General features: G+C 36.6%; 1 protein-coding gene across 10 annotated transcripts in view; it reads left to right on the top strand.

Moving 5' to 3' along the window:
• Positions 1–20,025, top strand: part of MEF2C (myocyte enhancer factor 2C) — a 179,062-nt gene that overhangs the window by 67,612 nt on the left and 91,425 nt on the right. For 7 of the 10 annotated variants that reach the window (XM_070373112.1, XM_070373120.1, XM_070373113.1 and 4 more), the window contains one exon: positions 8,816–9,011. In XM_070373112.1, coding sequence (XP_070229213.1) covers positions 8,958–9,011 — 54 coding nt within the window. In that variant the 5' untranslated portion in view covers positions 8,816–8,957. The remainder of the gene's footprint in view (positions 1–8,815; positions 9,012–20,025) is intronic. The other 3 variants (XM_070373115.1, XM_070373114.1, XM_005905811.3) reach the window with 1 other exon arrangement.

The raw sequence follows: 20,025 nt of genomic DNA, 5'->3' as shown, positions 1-20,025 counted from the left end.
AAGCCAAAGCTTGGGGTCAAATTTCCACATAGGTATTAGAGTTTAGAATAAGATGAGCCAGATGTGAATAGGAGCTACTCCTCAAGAGGCTGTTTTTAATCAGCCGTTTCCCAGGAGTAGCACACAGTCAATGAGCTCTAAATCCTGAGGCTACCTGCGCACGTAGGAAGGCCTGGGAACATCATTACAGAACTTACATTTGAGCATATGTGGAAAAATTAGAGCAGAAATTAAGGGTAAGAAAGGTTAACTTCAGAAGTCTTACTTTGGTACTGCTGTTTTAGAGGGTCTTAAAGAGATCATTTCAAATGTTTTTTTTTTTTTTTTTAGGAATATTAAACTTAACTAAATGCAGGTACTACTCTATTAAAAGAGCCTTGTAAATAAGCCAAATGAAAAATTACTATTGATTTATGTTCACCAGAACCATTTAAACATGTGTATTACTTTGAGAAGGTACACATGCACCAATTTCATCCTGAGTAAATAAATATAAAGTTTTTTGTTTTTTTTTTCCATTAATAGCACTACAGCTAGAGAGAAAGTCTTCAGGAGTCATGCATGATGTTGGAGTCATGCATGATGTTTCAGTGTGACTCTGGAGTCAGGAGGTGCCCTGTCTTGAGCTAGTGGACACAAGGAAATTTATTGTAGTTCCACTTGATAAGACACATATACTTAATTGGCTTTAAGAAAATAAACCAAGGTAAAGAATGATGTGTAAATGAAACAGGGAACTTGACACTTGACTGTATGGAAGCCCGTGAGCCATGTGGCTTAATTGGGGCCAGTTGGGATCATTTAATGATTGCTGTCAGAAGATCAGATTTAATTCTCCTTATAAGAAGACCACAGTGGGACAGAGTTAAACAAATTGTCATCAGAGGTTTCAGATGAACAAAGCCTTAATTAGGTTGATTAGGATGCTGTAAAGGAGATGAAGAGAAATAGAAAAATTGATGAATCACGAGCTTCCATGTTGAGCCATATATAATAGTAATATCAAATATCTGTATTTTGATTTGAGATATGATCATGGCATTTTGAATATTATGTAAATTATCATAGAAGGTTTCTGTGTAAACACTACATTTCTAAAGTTTAGCTAGAGACAAAAGTAAATGACATTCAGTGAATGTAAATAGCAGATGATTTATCAAGCATACTCTTCTTAATGTAGAACAAAAACATTGGCAGGAAGACAGTAGTATTTCTTCTCATTCCAAGGTCATTTTTAAAATGTTAATAAATTGGTAAAGTAAATAACAGAGGCAAATCATTTTCAAGAACATAATTTTCAATCATGTAATGTAACATTTGAATACAGATTATTATTTTATTACTTAGCCTTTACGTAGAATGTCCTTTTAACCATTTATATCACAATCCTAATAGTATTATGATCATTTATTGGTGATAATACTCAGGAGTACTCAGGTGTCTTAAAATGCACTCTTGTTGTTTACCCACATCTTATGAAAAACTAAAATGTGTTTTTTCTATTTGTTGCAATTTTGTGGGAAAATATTCCCTCTGCACAAACACACACACACACATGCAAATGGATTAGTAAGGGTGAAAACTGTGTCTAATACACACAGGCTTTTGAGAAAAAAAATTGTTGAATATTTACATTTTAATAATGAAATATGGTGTATTAAAGATTAAGAAAATAATAAGTTTTTCAAAAGGAATTCATATTTTTATCCTAACAAGATGAAAATTTACAATAGCACATCCCCCATTTCAAGCCTAGTATGCTGTGAAGGCTGACACTTTTGTTTCGCTAATATTGGTGTCATATAGTGCTTAACTTGCTGTGTTCAATAACAGCAACAGAACATCCAGATGCATGTGCTTTTGGAACGGTTACAGCTGGGGGACAGAGCACACTCTGTGATGCTTGGTAGCTCTTGCTTTGTGATGAGGACAGGGCTGGATCTGCGTTGGTGGTGAGCCCTGCCCCATCACTAAATAGCCTGTAGAAGAAAGCAAGGTGGACATGCTGTTGTGAAACATCAGGAAACCAAAGACTTGATGGAACCCTGACTTAATTACTCAGTACAATGCGGAAAGACTAAAAACTGTGGTGTGGTTGGATAGCACAAGGCTTTTGACATCTTTAGACCATTCGGAGTTTATTTTAGCAGGGGATTGGAGAATACTGTTTAAGCTCCACTGTGAAAAATATGTCCAAGGCAAAATATACCATGGATGATCATGACAGGGAAGCTGTGCTTCCCTTGTGTTTATTAAATTGTTTATAATGAAATACAGTTGTTTAAAGATTTCTGTCTCTTAAATTCTAGTTTTGTGTAAATAAAATGATTTATATCAGTGATAATGGCAGGTTAGGCCCACTTACTAAATTAATTGCAGGGGTTTTCAAAATGAGTTCTTTTTTAGCCTTATTATATTTCTGACATACATTTCATCTCCTTTTGTCCTTGGGGAAAGATATTAAAGTAGGACTAGAAACATTAATGTAGAGTTTTCAGCAGCCGTGGTCATTGGGAAAATTGATATATTTCCCTAGTTATTTCCACTTTTGCAGCCTGAAGCTCTTCCATGACTGATACTTATGAGAAGCTTCTTAATTTTTATAACACTGTAAATTTTTCTTCATATAATGATTATTGCTAGTGGATAAATGAGGTATTACCTTCAGAAGTTGCCCATCATCATCTCTGCAAAGTGAGGTCTTCATGGTATAAGTAAAGATTACATGGTTCACTTGATAACCTCATTGTACAGAACTTTCAATTTGCCTCAAAGCTGAAGCAGTCTTAAAAGTAGTAAGCCACGTTCTCAGTCCTACTTTGGACCTAGCCTTCACCTACAGTACTACATTTAATGATTACACTGTCCTAAAGATGAAGAAGTCTTTCCCAGCTGTTTTGTAAGGCAGGGGAACAAACAGTGGTTCTAAGTGATTAAATTATTAGTCTGTAATCAGCCTCACTTCTCAGAATCTCTTATTCCATATATGAGATGCTATATAAATACAATGAAAGATTAAGTGAGTCTTCTTCATGTATAAATGAAAAATGTTCTTAGTAGTCATTCAAAATAGTGATAAAGACCTGAGAGATAAAAATCTTAATGAATTAATTCATTAATCAACCAATAATTATTAGCTCCCACTGTACGCTTGGCACTGGGCTAGAAACTGAGAATGCAAAAGTCAGGCAAGCCAGACTTGGCCCACAGATGTTGTGGAAGTCAGCAGACAGAATTTCTATTATGACATGCCACAAAGGAAGGCATGGTGCTCTGAGCCCTCACAGGAGCATTTGATGTGATCAGGAGTGTGGAGTGCTTTCTGGGAGGTGAAACGGGCGCTGAGTCAGAAAGGAAGGGAAGAAGTTAAGGAGGCACAGAGGAGAGGGAGGAACATTCCAGGAAGAAGGAATTACATATGCAAAGGCCCTGTGGTAGGAAGGAGCATGGCGGGTGTGAGGAGCTGAAAGACAGTTGACATTATTTACTATCTGTATGTGTGACATTATGTTACTGTTTTGAAAATGACTCAAAATTAATCATATTAACTTGGAATAAATAAAAAAAAATAACTTTAGTTTGGCATGATGGTACTTAGCCGGTGGAGAAGAATGGGTAAATTTGTTATCCTTAAGAGGATGTCTTAGCTATGTGTCGTCAGAATGAGCTCAGCTTGCATTCATACCTAGGATAATATAGCATTCTATATAATACATGGTAAACTTAGAGAGAAATGGAATAACTTTCAAGACCAAGGGAATATTCCTTAGCTCATAAGACATCACACAGTTGACTAACAATAAGATTAATAATTATTGTAATATCTTTGGAAGTTCCTCTATCAGGAAGATCCCCTGGAGGAGGAAATGGCTACCCACTCCAGTATTCTTGCCTGGAGAATTCCATGGGCAGAGGAGCCTGCCAGGCAACAGTCCATGGAGTTGCAGAGAGTTGAACACAACAGAGTGACTAACACTTTTGAAGTTCAGAATACTTCTTAAGAGAAAAAAGTGAAAGTTCTACTTGTTCCTTTTAACCAGAATATAATTAAAGGCCTCATATGTCTTTCAAATACATCATAAAGCAGAAAGTTAAATGTATCTAGATGCAGCATAATGAGCAACGTTTTCCACTTAAAATAATAATGTATCATTTAATTGTTTGAATTAGTAATACGAGGCTTGAAGCAACTAGGCTTATGTTCATTTTTGTCCTTTGCTAAGTAACCAGCTTGTATTTATTTAACCATATAATTTCTTGTATGATGTAGCATGCTTGGTTTTCAGCCCTGAATGTTTTCAAAACGTTTTATGAAGATGCTAATGTCAGTGAAAATGTGAGTCAGTGAAAAAGTTATTTGCTAATGTGGGTAAAAGAAAAACAGAATTCTTCATTGCAAACTGACATCACATTTTTTAATGTTTTATCATTATTCATAGGCTGTTTTTATTTAAGTGATTGCACTGTGCTTATTGTAGCAAAATACATGCTTTGCAAAGATAAGTTTAGCAGCAGAGAATTAATTTCTTCCCACATCTTTTAATGTGGCATGGCAGTCTCACTCTAAGATCAAAACATAAAACTGAAGGTTATGTTTAATTTCTAAATCAAAGTGTTGTGGGAAGATGATTGAAATCTGAAGATGACTCAGATCCACTTGATATGTGGTTTTCTTCCTACAGAAATCTTATGGTAGACTGCCATTTCCATGTTAGAAAGAACCTAATAGTGATGAGATTAAAATAAATAGTTTGACTATAACTGAAAGTTTATGTTAGTTACTTTGATTCTTAATCTGAATTCTTGTTAAGAACTTTGAAAATTTCAATAACTTAGATATCTCTCCTCTCCCCACCTCACTATATCTTTTTTTTTTAATGGAGGCAAAGAAGTAATCTGTGTATTTTGTATTTTCCAACAAACACTGATTTTTTTCACAATTACCAAAAAAATAAATAAATAAAGTATCCATTTGGCTCTTTGCCTGTATAGAATCCTTCATGTGCCTCGAGGGAGTGAATTAAGGTTATATGGCTGCATGAGCTGTGTTAAGATGATTTTGGTGAGGCGTGGTAAATGGTCATTGCTGTGTATCTCCTACTTCACCAAAATGAACTTATTTATCTTCTTATTTTTATTTCTTCCAGCAGTCAGACAGAATACTAACCTAGAGCTGAAATGGATTTTTTTTTTTCCCTCAGGTGTCTTAAAAATAGGAGTCAGAAATGTTGTCCCATGTCTGGAGTTCTCTGCTTGTCCCTTATCTGAACCTCTCAAAGGCCTCCCTGTGTGGGGTGTGCAGCCCAGCACCCTCAGACAGTTCTGCTCAGAGAAGGAAGTGAAGAGTTTTGGTTCCCATTTTACACTTCTGGAACAGTTTAGGGAAGGAAGCACCTTTACACCTTTTATTGTTCGTGGTTGCTGACATCATATCCTTCCCTGACCAGCCTGTGCGTGTTTCCTGCCATTCTGTCAAGATTCTTCTGTGTTACTGGGAGGGATTTGTGGGAGGGAGGGAGAGAGGAAGAGAGCAAGAAAGAGGGGGGTAAGAGGGGAGGAGGTGTGTGTCACTCAAGGGAACTGGTTTGTAAATGAGAGAGTCCCGGGTGGGAGAAGGAGCTTTTAGCATCTGTCCACAAGAATCCTTCTCTCCTTGGGTCTCAAACCACTTTGCCTTCATCTATCTGCTTATGCCAAACTCAAAGTGAACAGAAGCCTGCCATAATGAAGTTCCCCTTTTTTTTAGTAAGCAGCCTGATTTTATTTTTCTTATATTTAGGTTGGCAAAAGAAAAAAAAATGCAGAAGACTGTAGTATAGAGTGTAACTATGGTAGACTGTTGTTTTTTTTTTTAATTACTGATTGTTTCTCTGTAGCTCTGTCATTTTCCAAGAATTCTTTTATGTGGAAAGAAGTAGCGGCAAGGCTGCTGGAATTATTTTAAGCTTATGGTTGATTGTACATAATGAAAGTTCTCAGTGTAACTCGAATACTACTACATGTCGTTCAGCTGTTATATCCTTTTCTTCATATACATACAAAGCAATTTTTCAGATTAATGAGATTATGTAATCTCTTCTTCAGCCTCTCTAGGCCTTCTAGAAACTAATTCTTGAAACCAACTTTGCAGTATAATTTTTATGTAAAAATCAGGTTGAAAAAATAGTTATGCTAAGAAAACAGCTACTGAGCTGTTACTGACCTTCCTAACTCTTTGAATTTTTACTGACAACCTTGAAACATGGTGACCCATAATCAAATAGTCTTTAAGCCCAATAGTCCAAAGCACGTTTTACTTCATGAAAACAATCTCATCATCACCACATCTTCTTCTGCATATGTACTTAATCATATCAAATTTTGCATTTCAGAAATGTTCAAAAAGCAGCACCCTTCAAGACACATTCATTTTTATGGGAAGTAAGATATTTGAATGCTATTAAAATTTAACCTTGCATTCTCTCTACCTTGTATATTTCACAAAGGAAAATATATTTAATGTCATCTTTAATCAGATATATATTTATACATATTGATACAAACCATTTCTTTCTGGCAAATATGTCCCATTATGTTTTAAGAATTAAAAAAAAAAAAAAAATCCTTGCTCTGCTCTTTTTAAGAAATGTCCCTTGTTTCAAAGTTGTGAAATATGGGGTGGTGAGATGGAAGAACTCTTCTAAGTTTGATTCATCAGGAACTCTGTCCTTCCGAGAAGACTCTTCTCCAGGGATGTTTCTCTACTCGTTTGGTTATTTGTATTTTGAAATCAGGATCTGCAGAGGTTCTCCTCTTCCCCGCCTCATTCCACTCTCTAATCTGTTCACCCTGACCTTCCACCTTAAAGTGAATAAGCGCTTAGGCAGGCATAGTCCTGTAAGCCGATAGTGCCACCGGCCTCAGCTCAATGAAAGAAAGGAAATTGTCCCTTATGCATTTGCTGTGGATTCATGGGTTGGCTTTTCTGTGACCGAGGAAGCCTGCTTGTCTCTTTGGGGTCTTGCACATGCATGGGAAATACCATTCTAACGTGCTGCTTGCTTCTAAGGTAAGACTGTAGGAAACACAGGAAAATTGTCCAGTTGAGTGATATTTTAGACTGACTCTAAAAATAGATAGATGGACAATGTTTGGCAATAGTGAATATGCAGTTGTGCTTTGCAGATTTTTCGTATTTTAATGTAATTTTTAATGTTATCTTGTAGCTAATTTTTTCCTGTCTGTCCAAATGTGTGTTATTTATATAAGTCTAAAACTTTGAACTACTTCCAACATTCAAAATTACCGCTGGAGTAATCATTTTGATGAGCCCTGTGTGGTCGTGAAATTACTCAACATATATATATATTCTCAGAGGCAGAACTGAGCTGTAGTTTCATAGAAGGCATTGGGAAAAAGAGAATGGATAGTCTTAGTATTTAAGCAGAACTTAATCCACCAGAACTAATTATATCATAATAGTTTCTGCAATTAGATAATCACAGAAAACTTTTAAAAAATTTATTCAAGGTGATAAAGAATTTAGAAATTAAATTAAAGAAATCAAAAGACAGCTAATGTGATCAGACCAAGTGTGCAACAGTTCCAATTCCTGTTCCAATAACTTTGAATTCGAGCCAGATAATCTATTAAATAGCCAGGACATGGGCTTAATGTTACATAATACATGTGGGAATTGATCAGGTCGGTTGTCAGACACCAACTAAAATAAACAGGGAAACTCTGAGCAACATGTTAAGTATTTGCATCCTTTGAGGGAAAAGGGATAAAATGATTGAAGCTGTTGCTTGCAAATTAAGAAGCCATTCGTGGAATGCCTTTTTTTTTAACTTCCACATTTCACAGCAGTTCACTTTCACTCAAATATTTTCAGATATAATTTAAACAAAGAAGAATACTTTCAATACCCTGGATTCTCTGGATTTATCTTACATTGTCAATGATCACTTCTCTCATTTTATTTCATGGCCTAAGATATCCAGTATATAATTTTGTATTTTACTACCCACAAAGATATGATAGATCTTCTTAAAATATTTTAAAATAGGGGACTGACAGCTTATAGTCATAAATGGAATAATACTCTAATTTTTGCACCATTTCTTTCTTTTCTGTGAATGATTATCTTTTTTGATTTTTGTATTCAAGATATAGCTTAAGGGCTTTCAAAAGGAAAAGGAGATCTCACAGCTGATAGCTGCTTGTTATGTAAGATTAAATATCCCACATTATTTTTACAGTGTCCCCATAACAGTGACTTTTTAAAAGTAAGATTAAAGGATTTAGATTTAAATTAGTTGACATTTGCATATATCAAATAGCACTTTCATAATAGTCCATCCTATTTGCATAACGAGGGACGTTATCACCTCTGCTGTCAAAACATGAGATTGTTTTCCCTTCAGAAATGAATTAGCTGCCCTACTTAGCATACACAGGTACATAAAGGTTCATTAACTCTCTGATTTAGGTAATTTTTCATAACAGAAGGGTAAAAATAGTCACCTAATTTCATTAAAAAAATACTGAGAAACTCTTTGCAAAAGATATATTTCAAGTGTTGGGCTTTAAAGAATAGTTTTCATCATTTAAATGACTTGTTAAATTACTTACAAGAGTCTTTTAATTATAAAAACAAACCATTTCTACTTGATACGCTCCTGCATGTGATATATCATGTACTTTTAATAAATACTTACTTTCTGTTCATTTGATTTGTTTAGTTCCACAGAATTAAAAAAAAAAATAGAATGTGATAGTTCTTATGAAAGTGGCTTGCTATTAAAGTCGTGCTTGATCTTTGTTTTTTGTTCAGCAGGAACGAATGCAGGAATTTGGGAACTGAGCAGCGCAAGTGCTGAAAAAGGAGATTTGTTTGGAGGAAACAGGAAAGAGAAAGAAAAGGAAGGAAAAAATACATAATTTCAGGGACGAGAGAGAGAAGAAAGACGGGGACTATGGGGAGAAAAAAGATTCAGATTACGAGGATTATGGATGAACGTAACAGACAGGTGAGTGGGGTAAACTTTTTTGGAATTATTATTTACATGGACCGTTTATTACATTTCCTCCCAGATACGTTAAGGGTATTGAAAGCATTTCGAGCTTATCCATTGAGAAAAGATTTAGTGAGTTAAATGCGGTCTGTTTAAGTGCTAGTATTCTCTTATAGGTACAGGGTAAAAATCATCCTGTGGGTAAAAATTATACTTTACACATTCATGATGATTCACCTTTTGCTTCAACATTAATTTTAAATGGAAGCTGCATTTGTGTAACATAAATAGTTTAATAATTGAGTTAATAAGTATAATATTGCTCTACTGCGCACATCACCAAATAAAGATATTCTTAGATTCGTGGGAATGAGGCCTTTTGTGGTCCTCCACCTAAAGGTTTATAATATGGGCTAAATATCCTGTATAAAAATAGTTTTCATTCTGTTCACAGTGAAAGAGACTTTGAAATACATTCAAAATATTTACCATTGTGCTCACAACAACAAAGAAGATACCCCCGCAAAGTATTAGCAGCTTCAAACATACAGGCAAGAACCACCAGTTAATCCATACCATTTCTTTAAACCCTTGAGTTTTATAAACCTAGAGGCACCTGATGTTATTATTTGCTTTTAGAACTCCAGTGATACCTTTATGGTACAATTAATCTATTCTAAAGACTTTACGCATCCAAGTGCTTTATTCAGCAAAGACTTGTATATTATGAATATTTGTGATTTGACCCTATTTTTCTTCATGCTTGGGGAGAGCAGATTTAGTTAGGTGAAGTAAGACTAGCTGTGTGACCAAGATGGAGCTGCATTTAAAAAGCTTTTACTAAAGTGACCTGTATTTTCCATTGGTTTTCCATGTATCTCCTAATCACTTCCCCATGATTTATCATCCCTTAAAGCTCAAACCATCTTTCCTTTGTTAAAAAGAGTATATAAGCTCCAGTGTCTAACTGCTTCTTTGAGTTTCATTTCTCTTCTGTGAGCTCTTGTGAATTAGTGTCAATGTATAAGTCATTGGCTCAGTCATGTCCGACTCCTTGCCACCCCGTGGACTACAGCCCGCCAGGCTCCTCTGTCCATGGAATTCAGACAAGAACACTGGAGTGGGTAGCCATTCCCGTCTCCAGGGGATCTTCCTGACCCAGGGATAGAACCTGGGTCTCCTGCATTGCATTACTGTTTGTACCACCAGGGAAGCCCCCTGTGAATACAGAAATATTAATAAATTTTTTGTTTTTCTTCAAAAAAAGAATAGTTGGGTGGTTTGTTAATGTTAAATTAACATTCAGTTCAGTTCAGTCACTCAGTTGTGTTCGACTCTTTGCAACCCCATGAATCGCAGCACGCCCAGGCCTCCCTGTAACATTAGGATGGATGCAACCAATAACAGATACCAGTTGTAAGAGACAGTACTGCCAGATTCCAACCATTGCAATAGATAATGGAACCTACAGAACAGACATTCCTTGACCCTGGGGGAGGACAGTGTCTTGCCTGTTGCCCATTGAAAGCTAAGAGAACAGCCTTCGGGAAGCCCCGCTAGACTGTAATTTCCCGCAGATAAAAATGTTCTTTCTTCCCTACTGTGCCTTTCTGTCTTCTTGGACCTTCAAGTGAGACTAGAACTTATTTGTGCTTTAAAACTTTTTATTGCTACTTGTGTAAATTATAATGAATGCAAGTTGTTATTTATGCCATCAAAGCCAATATGCCATTAAGTGATAAAGAAACTTTTGAGATTTTCAGGTTTATATTCCTTTAAATTACTGTGTTTAAGGTACATATGACTTGAACTATTTTTGGCGAAAATTGAGCTAAAGGATGAATAATGCTAAGATTTATGATGGATTCCTTCAGTGTTTCCTAAACATTGTTTATTGCTATGGGTCAAGCCAAAAAGCAATAATTCTGTCAATATTAAAAAAACCCACAGTATTTTTAATTGATTTATAGCTTGAAATTGAAATTAAGACTGAAATATTGAACATCATATACCACTAACTGTTTAGACCTTACTGTTTGGGCTAGCACCTGTTTGGGGTAGAGTCAAAAATATATATGAATTAGCATCTACACTTTATTAATAATACCAGGTAATATGGGGGTTCATGAAATTTATTGTATCTTCTTTTTGCTTACAAAGACAAAAGAAAGTTTTTGCAGGTTGAAGTCATGAGCTTCCATTATGCTTTATAAAGAAATACGAAGCTCATATAAGCATGCAAGAATGTTAAAACACTAACTTTTGAGCTGCAAGTGACCATTTCTTCATAATTTAAATATAGCTGCATCTACAGTTGCTATCACTCTCACCAATATTAGAAGTAATAATAACTTTTAAGAGAATAAAATTTATTTAAATTCAGTTTAATTAGCCTTATCTTTTTTAATCCTGAAGACGAATTCCTTGGTTTTATTCTATAGAATGTAGGATCTGGGTAGTCTTTACTTAGGACTTCCCTGATGGCTCAGAAGGTCAGGAATCCATCTGCAATGCAAGGAGACATGGGTTTGATCCCTGGGTTGGGAAGATCCCCTGGAGAAGGAAATGGCAACCCACTCCAGTCTTCTTGCCTGGACAATTCCATGGACAAGGAGCCTGGTAGACTGCAGTCCATGGGGTGGCAAAGAGCCAGACATGACTAAGCACATTAGCACATACATACATCGTCTTTTCTTCAGTCTTTAGGTTCAGTTGGCCTTGTGATTCAGTACTCTTAAATAGAATTAGTAAAATTGAAAACTTCCATGTTTTAGTATATATTTCAGTGATTATTGTAAATGGCTATTGACAGTCTTAAACAGCCATCTTACTTAAAAATAGTCATCTGCGTGCCTCTCATCTACTGCAAGAGTGATCACAAGAGCCATTTGGGAGAGAGCCTAGAAGATGTAGGTCACTTCTAATAATCAGCACCAGCAAATCTGCAACCGCGTGTCGTCCAAAGTGAGGAGACACCCCTAACATAGGCTCCCTTTAAAGTGCATGTTCAGATGTTGAAAAGAAAAGCATTCACTGCTTTGCCCTTTTGGAAGCTTCCCCCCACTGTAGACTCCTTAATAGAACCTCATACAATAGCTCACTGTCATCTTTTCTCAGAAGCAGTAAAAGCTTGCCCTGCCATCACAGGTGTTTATTTGGCTATACAGAACAGGGTGTGTTTTTACAGAATAAGAAATACTGACTTAAAGTGTGAAATGAAATATTACAGAGCTGATGTGATAAGTTGTATATCATTAAGAAATAAAACTGTGGGAAAACAGAGCGGCCGACTGTTTAAATTGAATTTTGCCCTTACTTTATTTTTCATTATGGCAGTAGGCAACAGCTAAACTTCAGGAACTCTGATTATATTCATAAAATAGTTTAGGGGAGGGAAAAAGTAACAGCTTGTTTTTTTTTTAATTTTCCAGAGTCTCCAAGTTTATGAAAAGCACTAATTTCTCAATCTCTAACCTAAACGAGGTGATTTCTTAAGCTACTATATAAAACTAAAATCATGAATTGTCAATTTGTCTCCCAGAAGTTTTCAAATAATTTTAAAGTAGCTACATGTACCAAGAACTACATATTTATTATTCCATTTAATCCTCATTAATTCCATTAACAGCTGAATAATTCATTTATTTATTAAGTCAGCAAATATCATTTGTTTGCAACCTGCCTAACATGAAGTGCTCAGCGATAAGCCAATTGAATCTTATTCAGCTTATTGTCCGCTGTAGAAGTCAGGAGCCTGGTTCTGTAAAGGACCAGATAACAAATATTTTTGATCTTGTGAACCATGCAATCTCTGTCTCAGATGCTCAGTTCTACCCTTGAGTGAAAGCAGCAAAGGACAACACGTACATGAATTTTAACGTGTCTGTGTTTGAATAAAACTTTACTGGCAAAAACAGGAGGCAGACAGGATTGGCCTGTGGGCCTAGTCGGATGAACCAGACGTGAGATATGCAAATATATAACAAAAATTTGGTTCACATGTGTTATGAATGAAACTACCCAAATGCTATGAAAGAATAACAGGAGGTGCTTTATTTAGATTGGGGGTGGGAGAAAGGCTTCCCTGAGGAAATGCTGAAAGATGGGAGCAAAGAGGTGTTTCAGAGTTCGGCAGGAGACAGCATTCCAGAGGGAACAGTGTTTTCAAAGCTCCTTGAGAAAGGGAAGAGCTGGCTGAGGAGTCGAAGGAATGCCCCAAGGAACTTACTTGAGCCTCCTGTGTGTAACTTCAGAGAGACGAGAGAAAAGGTTTAGATGCTAGGCAGGGCCCAGATCATGCAGAGCTTTGAAGTCAGAGAGTTAACACTGGGAGGTGGCCAGGATTTGAGCCCAAATCTTTCAGATCCAAAAACAAAGTAAGCTGTTTTTCGGTTACCTCATGCTGCGTTCTGTATAAGATAATGCCTTTATGTCATTACTTTCTCCCATTACATACATCATCCTGCATCCAGCATATCATGGTGAAGAGCATAGGTTTTAGAGACACACAAAACTTGTTCTGGCCTGAGTTCTGCCTGCTACTAGCTGTGTGACTCTCCAGCAAGTAACTTGACCCCTCTGAGCCTTGCTTCCCTCATCAGTAGAGGGGAAGATTGAAAAATAGTACCTGCTTCATTGGGTCATTGAAATAATTAAACTGGGGGATAACTGTAAAGTACCTAGCACGTGATGAGTGCCCGAGAAATTTACCTGTTAGTTATCCCTGTTAAGACTCGAGGTCTTTGAACCATTAGTTATTATAGTTAATGTGATTTCTGTCAAAACAACTAAGCACCCTAAAGAATGGTACCTGAACCTTCATTTCCAGTGCATTGTTACCCGCTTGAAAGGGTATCAGGGAGGTGGAAGGAAAAGTGGAACACAGTAGAGCCTGTATGCATGCTTACGACTCTTTGTGATCCCATGGCCCACCAAGCTCCTCTGTCCATGGAATTTTCCAGGCATGAATACTAGAGTGGGTTGGTCCTTTCCAACCCAGGGATCAAACCCGAGTCTCTTGCTTCTCCTGCACAGACAGGCAGATTCTTTTACCACTGTGCCAGCAGGGGAGCCCGAAACAGAGTAGAGTTGGGGCACAAAGGAGCCTTTGGAAGCTAACAAGGGGCAAGAGAATCATTTCTAAGCAAGAGCCAGGATGACAGAGAATGGCTAGTGAACAGGGAAAAAAATCACACAGAACATTTGCAGGGCAGGGCTCGTGCCAAGGATGGGGAGAAGTAATTTCCCAATTTCTCATGCTTGTGGGACTGACTTTCAAATGTATGTTCCTGACCAAATTATTCTGAACTACTTGTCACCATTTTTATCACTTCTAGCTTGCAGCTTATTCTCACACTACAATTTCAAGTCTCTCCACCTGCATTTTTTTTTTCCACCTGCATTTTTTGTTCTTACCTGTGAGTTACCTTCATCAATTAGGCAATAATCTTAGCCTCCTTCATATGGTACCAGTTGTTACTGTGCTTCTGAAACAGCCAGATTTTTAAATGAGTTTTGTCCTCATATGACTCTTTCTGCAAACAGAATGTACTTAGAAATCTGTTATATCTGTTACATCAAGAAAAAAGATATATGAAAATCAGGCATGCTTAACCTAAACCTGTTTACTTAATGTGTTTGTATTTAAAAATTTCAGTTTTCCACTTTGAGAGGATAGGAGAGACACACACCCAAATTTATTTGTATGACTTGCTCTAAAAAAGATATTTACATATTTGAGTGACTACCAGGGAGAAATATTTGCCAAAGAACCCAGTTACGACCTAATATAGTAAGTTAAGGCATAAAGATTATTAAATGTCTTAAATTCTTTTCTTCATCAGACCTGGCACAATAACAGTTTTTGCCAGCAAACAAAATTTCATGTAATTATCAGTGCAGTATCTGGAGCACAAATTAAAGACAATTAGCAATATTCTCCTGCTAATAGAATAGGAGAATCCCCTTATGACTAAAGGGGATTAGTCATAGCTGTTACATTTTGTAACTTTTTCCCTTTTCTTATGTCCCTATCTCCATTTCCTTACATGACTTATGATTATTTTAAGTGGGCTCAGAAAAAAAAAAAAAAAACTAGAGAAATATGTTCAGTATAGATGCAATCTCCGACAACTTCTACGTACTGAGGTTTTTAAACTAAACCTGATATTTTCTAAACTAAACTGTAAAAAAAAGAGGTGCGTTGATTTTCTCAAATGACTCTTTTTTAAAAAATGAAGTTTTACTCCTTAATTTTCCTAGTTTTTCTCTATTTTAGGTTTTTAGAATTTTAACTAAAATTTTCAATGGAATTTTTACTGTAATGTTCCTTCAAGGTAATATCCAGAATATTAGGGAATAAAAGGGCTACTTACGGTGCTAAACTTGAGAGTTGCAGCCTACTAACCTAGTATAAAATTTATTGAAGTTGAGATAGATTCAATGTTTAAATGTGAGGAATTGGATAACATAGAAAGACAAATAAATTACTTCAAGAAAATATTTTTGGATAAATTCTAAGCCAAGAGTTAGAAGAGAGTCATCCGAGCACACTTTTCTTCTGTCATCTTCACAAACAGAACTTCCAGACTTGCCAGTTGCTTGTATGCATGTCAAGCAAATACAAATTATTTGAGAGGAAACTATGCTTTAAATACAATAGAAGCATTATCCATGTTAGACGGTGAATATCTGGGACCTTTTTTTAAAATTAAGTGATTAAAAAGTTCAATCAGTGCCAAAGTGTTGGGTTTTTTTAAATCTCTAAATCCAGAATAAACCTGGAAATAACTCATGATGGTGATGATGATACCACTTTTCCCTCAATACCATTTAACAGGTCACTGCTAAATTCATATTAAATTTTTTCATTAAACTAATTTTAGAAAATGAATCAGTAAATAAAAGTAGGATATATCATGGCAATGCATTAGGACACAGCAGTGCACCTCAGAATTCGATCGCAAGGTATTTTGACGCAGCCTGTGCGTGCCTGTTCAGAGGTTACCTCTGCATATAAATTAAGTCACTCTTTTGTTATTCATAAAATCACCAAGAGGAAAAGTTTTTATTCGAGAGTTGAAATTAACTGAAAAAGAAAGCCAGAAGGGAAAAGTGACAAACTACTTCTGCAAGATTCCAAATCAAAGAAAGTATAACCAAAGAGCTCAGATGTATGTTTAACAGCTGTGACATCAAGCCATTCCTTTCTGTTCTGTTCCTGTCAGTTTGAAAACAATTCACAAATGATCGCCCAGCTCTGTAGACGAATCATAGAGATAGGACACAGCACATTTTCTGTACATTTCATGTGGTGTGGGCCATTTTACACTTTATAGCTAGATCTGTTTCTTTATTGCCAACAAGATATTATCTGAACTGCCATGTAACTATGCATTAGTTTTTACTTTAGTGAGAAGTCCAGGAGAGCCCAAAATGTTCATAAGGCAAAGGGTAACTGTCTACTCTTGAATTCTGTCTCTGATTTAAAAACTAAGCTCTGAACTTGAGGGCTTCGAGACTTCTGTTGTTTCAGTTCTAATTTGTGTATCTCATACAATTTCCATGTAAAACTGTAACTTAGAAAAATTTCAATGCTTATATTTATCGTGTCTCACTCTGGGTGCAAGTTGGCACCAAATAGCACCTTCCACCTCTGAGTGCATGCACACATCATTCTGCGTGCTGCAGATGCCCTTGTGCTCTGCAAATGCACAAACTTTCTGACATTGTATTACTGAGAAACCAGCACCAAAAATATTAACATTATAAATAGACCGTATATACGTCATAAACCAAGAAGTTTCTTCCGAACTGTAGATTAAAGAACATGTTGCTAATTGTTTCAAAAGCCTTGTACTTTGCAGTCTAGACTTCCTTTAAGATTGTAATTTATTCATTTAAAATGAGCTCCTTCAAAAATTATTATAGTAAAAGTATTTTTAAAGCTTACATCCCAGATAGTCTTATTGAAGACAGGTGGAACCCCCGCCCCCACCAAGAATAATGACTTTGTTTGGAAGGGGGAAAAAAAAATAACAACATAGTTAAAGTAAATGAAATCCCATAATATGGAATATGTATTTGTGTTTCTTTTGAAATATGTTGGACCACTAATAGGAATAAGAGAACCGCTCTAAATGTTTGGATATTTGACTTTTAATTTTAAGTTGGAACAGCTTAGCTTAAGAAATCACTAACATTTAAATAACATTTCAACAAATGTAACTGTTTGGAAACTACAAGGGAGACAGCCTCCTGCCTTCTGTCTTCCAAGGATTGATTTGGAAGGCCCTGAGGGAGAAAATATTGGAGTTGGGAGGTAAAACTGAAGCCATTGTGGAAAGGAAGAAGTTACACTCTTCCTGTTATGACAGGAAACATAGACAAATGTGCTTCCTGAGCATTTGCTCAGCAGGGAATGAAGTAGTCTTTGACCTTTACCTTAGGTACATTCTGGCTTTGTTAAACTAGTAAACATGTTTTTGACCCCAAAATATTAATCTGGTTTATTTGATTCTTTTCAGACTCAAATGATGTATTTCATGTATACAAGATAAAGAGAAATAAGTATTTGTTTCATGACTGCATCTGCAGATTGAATTTAGAATGTAAATCAGCCTCTTAAGAAACGAAGCAGACCTCAAGAGCACGTATTAAAAAATGTAAAACATATTGCATTATATCTAGTCTCTTTTTAAAATCCAAAACATTCTTAAGCTTGAAAGTGGACCACAATGAAATCTTTTAAATCCTAAGTGTAATCATTATAGCTTATCATCTTCCTTGTCCCCATGTATATAAATATATCAGAAATCAGCCATGACAAGTTTTAAAACTCAGACTCTGCATTTGCTAATAGATACTCAATTTTAACCCCATGCTTTTATTACACTTCCTCAAAATAGCGTGCAAGGCACAAGATTTAAAGGCCCGTTCTGAGGGTTGGGGTGTTGACTTAGGGTGAGGGGGTCTGTAGAGTTCTAAATTCCATACGCTGAGCCCCCCTATTTTAATCCTTTTGTGGTGTTCAGAATTTTAGGATTGCCTGCAACCCTTTGGAAATCCTACTGCATTGCAGCGAAACGGGGCTCAATTTGCTGGAGGCTAACGAGGACAATAGTCCTCTTTGCAGCAGAACACACTGCTGTCTCATCCTCGCAAGTTATGCTGGAGGGTTACAAGCACATGGTAGCACTCTGCTTAAAAGAGTCCCTCTCTGCTCTTTAAAGAGCCTTTCATTTATGGTGGCAGGCCCCGTCATTGTATAAAGGAGCGCTTGTCTAGAACACAAGTCTGCAGTGGCCCTACTTCCTCCCACCGAAAGTAATCATCAGGCCTAAAGCTCGCAAGCCTTTCTAATGACAGACTGAATTAAACAAAATAAAATTGAAGAGGAAGACTTTAGAACAGTCACACCATTACTTACTGTCAGGAACAAGCCGGGGGAAGAAAAAGAGCATTTAAGAGGGCATTTCCCTTTTTTTTTTTTTCAATTAAAGATTGTCGTGGCAGACTCTTGACTCCATCGCTAACTCTTTAAACACAGAGGAAGACCTAGATGCTCTCTGGATTAGAGAGCGCATTGTATCCGCCAACTGCCCATCTCATTCCTCATTAGTCACTCCATTTCCTTAACTGGGAGGAAGCGGAGAGATTCTCTAGGCTGTGGGTGAGGAGGGGTGGATCTAAAATATTTTCGTAAGATGACAGTAGTATTCATCGTGACTCTCTTTGGGAAAAACAAAACAAAACCTGATAAAACCTCAAAACTTTGAAAATAAAAGTAGCTGGGTTTATTAGTCCCAAACTATGAAACTACTGTTACTTTATGAGTTGAAATGAGTAAAAAGTCCTCCACTCATTGAGCAGTTCAATTAAGATCAGGATGAAAAATTCTGATTGGTGGGAAGAAACACCGGAGATCCATAGATAAAGTCACCCTTACTCCCCTTGGTAATACATCTGAAGTCATTTAGAGTTAGGTCTCCATTATTCTCATAAATGTGAATAGCTGCTATTTCCGAAGGTCTTTTTCCTTTCATTTATTCTTGCCTATAAGGTGCAAGGACTCCCACCGTTAAAATGTGGCAGAAAAGTTCTCCTGAGGTGACTTTATGAATGGAGCCAGGATTGGGAGGGTGAACAGAGGCCTGCGTGTGGCGTGGAGACTCATTATTAAATGCCCTTTCTGTTACCCAGTCGTCTAGCTAATTTCCCTGCCCTGTAGGAAATGACACAGGACTTGTCCTCTGTTTTAGAACTTGTTATTTACATCGACTGTGAGTAAATCAGAGACCCACCTCTTTTATTCCGGCTGTAAACAGGCTTGTATTTGCTACCAACCAAAATGCTTCTCATTTTGTGAAATTTAAATAAACATCCATAAATATAGAACAAGTGTGTGCCCGCTAGTGCATACGTGTGGTTCTCACTGGCTTTGGCGGTCCTGTCTGGGGGTCTGAGGACAGAGGTGACTGTGGAGTCCACACAAAAGGAGCTTTGGTTTATTGTCAGAACCTAGAAACCAACTTCTCAGTGTTAGTATTCTAGTTTAGTTTTTTTTTTTTTTTTCCACTTTAGCCTAGAAAGCTATCCTTATACTAATTAATAAGTTGTGCCAGTACTCTGTTTCTTCTGCTGCTCAGAATTGCTGACAGTTCTTGTTGTACAATGCTTGATGAGTGGCTGTCGAGGTCCATGCTGTGCTGTCTTTCAGCCCCTAAAACACACTGTTATCTAAAAGAGGGAAGAAACGCCAACTAATGGGAAGAAAGATGGATGTTGTGTGAAGAGGGCTCTATTTCTGGTTCATCAAGGACTAGTTTTGTGACGCTGGAATAAGGCAATCCATGCCTTTGTTTGCAGTATCATCTGAGAAATGGGGATGATAAACTGTGCCAAATAATAACTTCAAAGAGATGCTGTCAGATGTAGCAAGATAGCTTATAAAGTCTTTGAACTTCTTAGAAAAAAGTCACCAAAGTCAACACTCTTATCTAAAAACACTTATAAAAAATATATGCTCCAA

The sequence above is a fragment of the Bos mutus genome, chromosome 7, assembly GCF_027580195.1.
Source record: "Bos mutus isolate GX-2022 chromosome 7, NWIPB_WYAK_1.1, whole genome shotgun sequence".
Taxonomy (NCBI): domain Eukaryota; kingdom Metazoa; phylum Chordata; class Mammalia; order Artiodactyla; family Bovidae; genus Bos; species Bos mutus.
The sequence above is the reverse complement of the archived record's forward strand: the minus strand, read 5'-3'. Positions and strand labels throughout refer to the sequence as shown.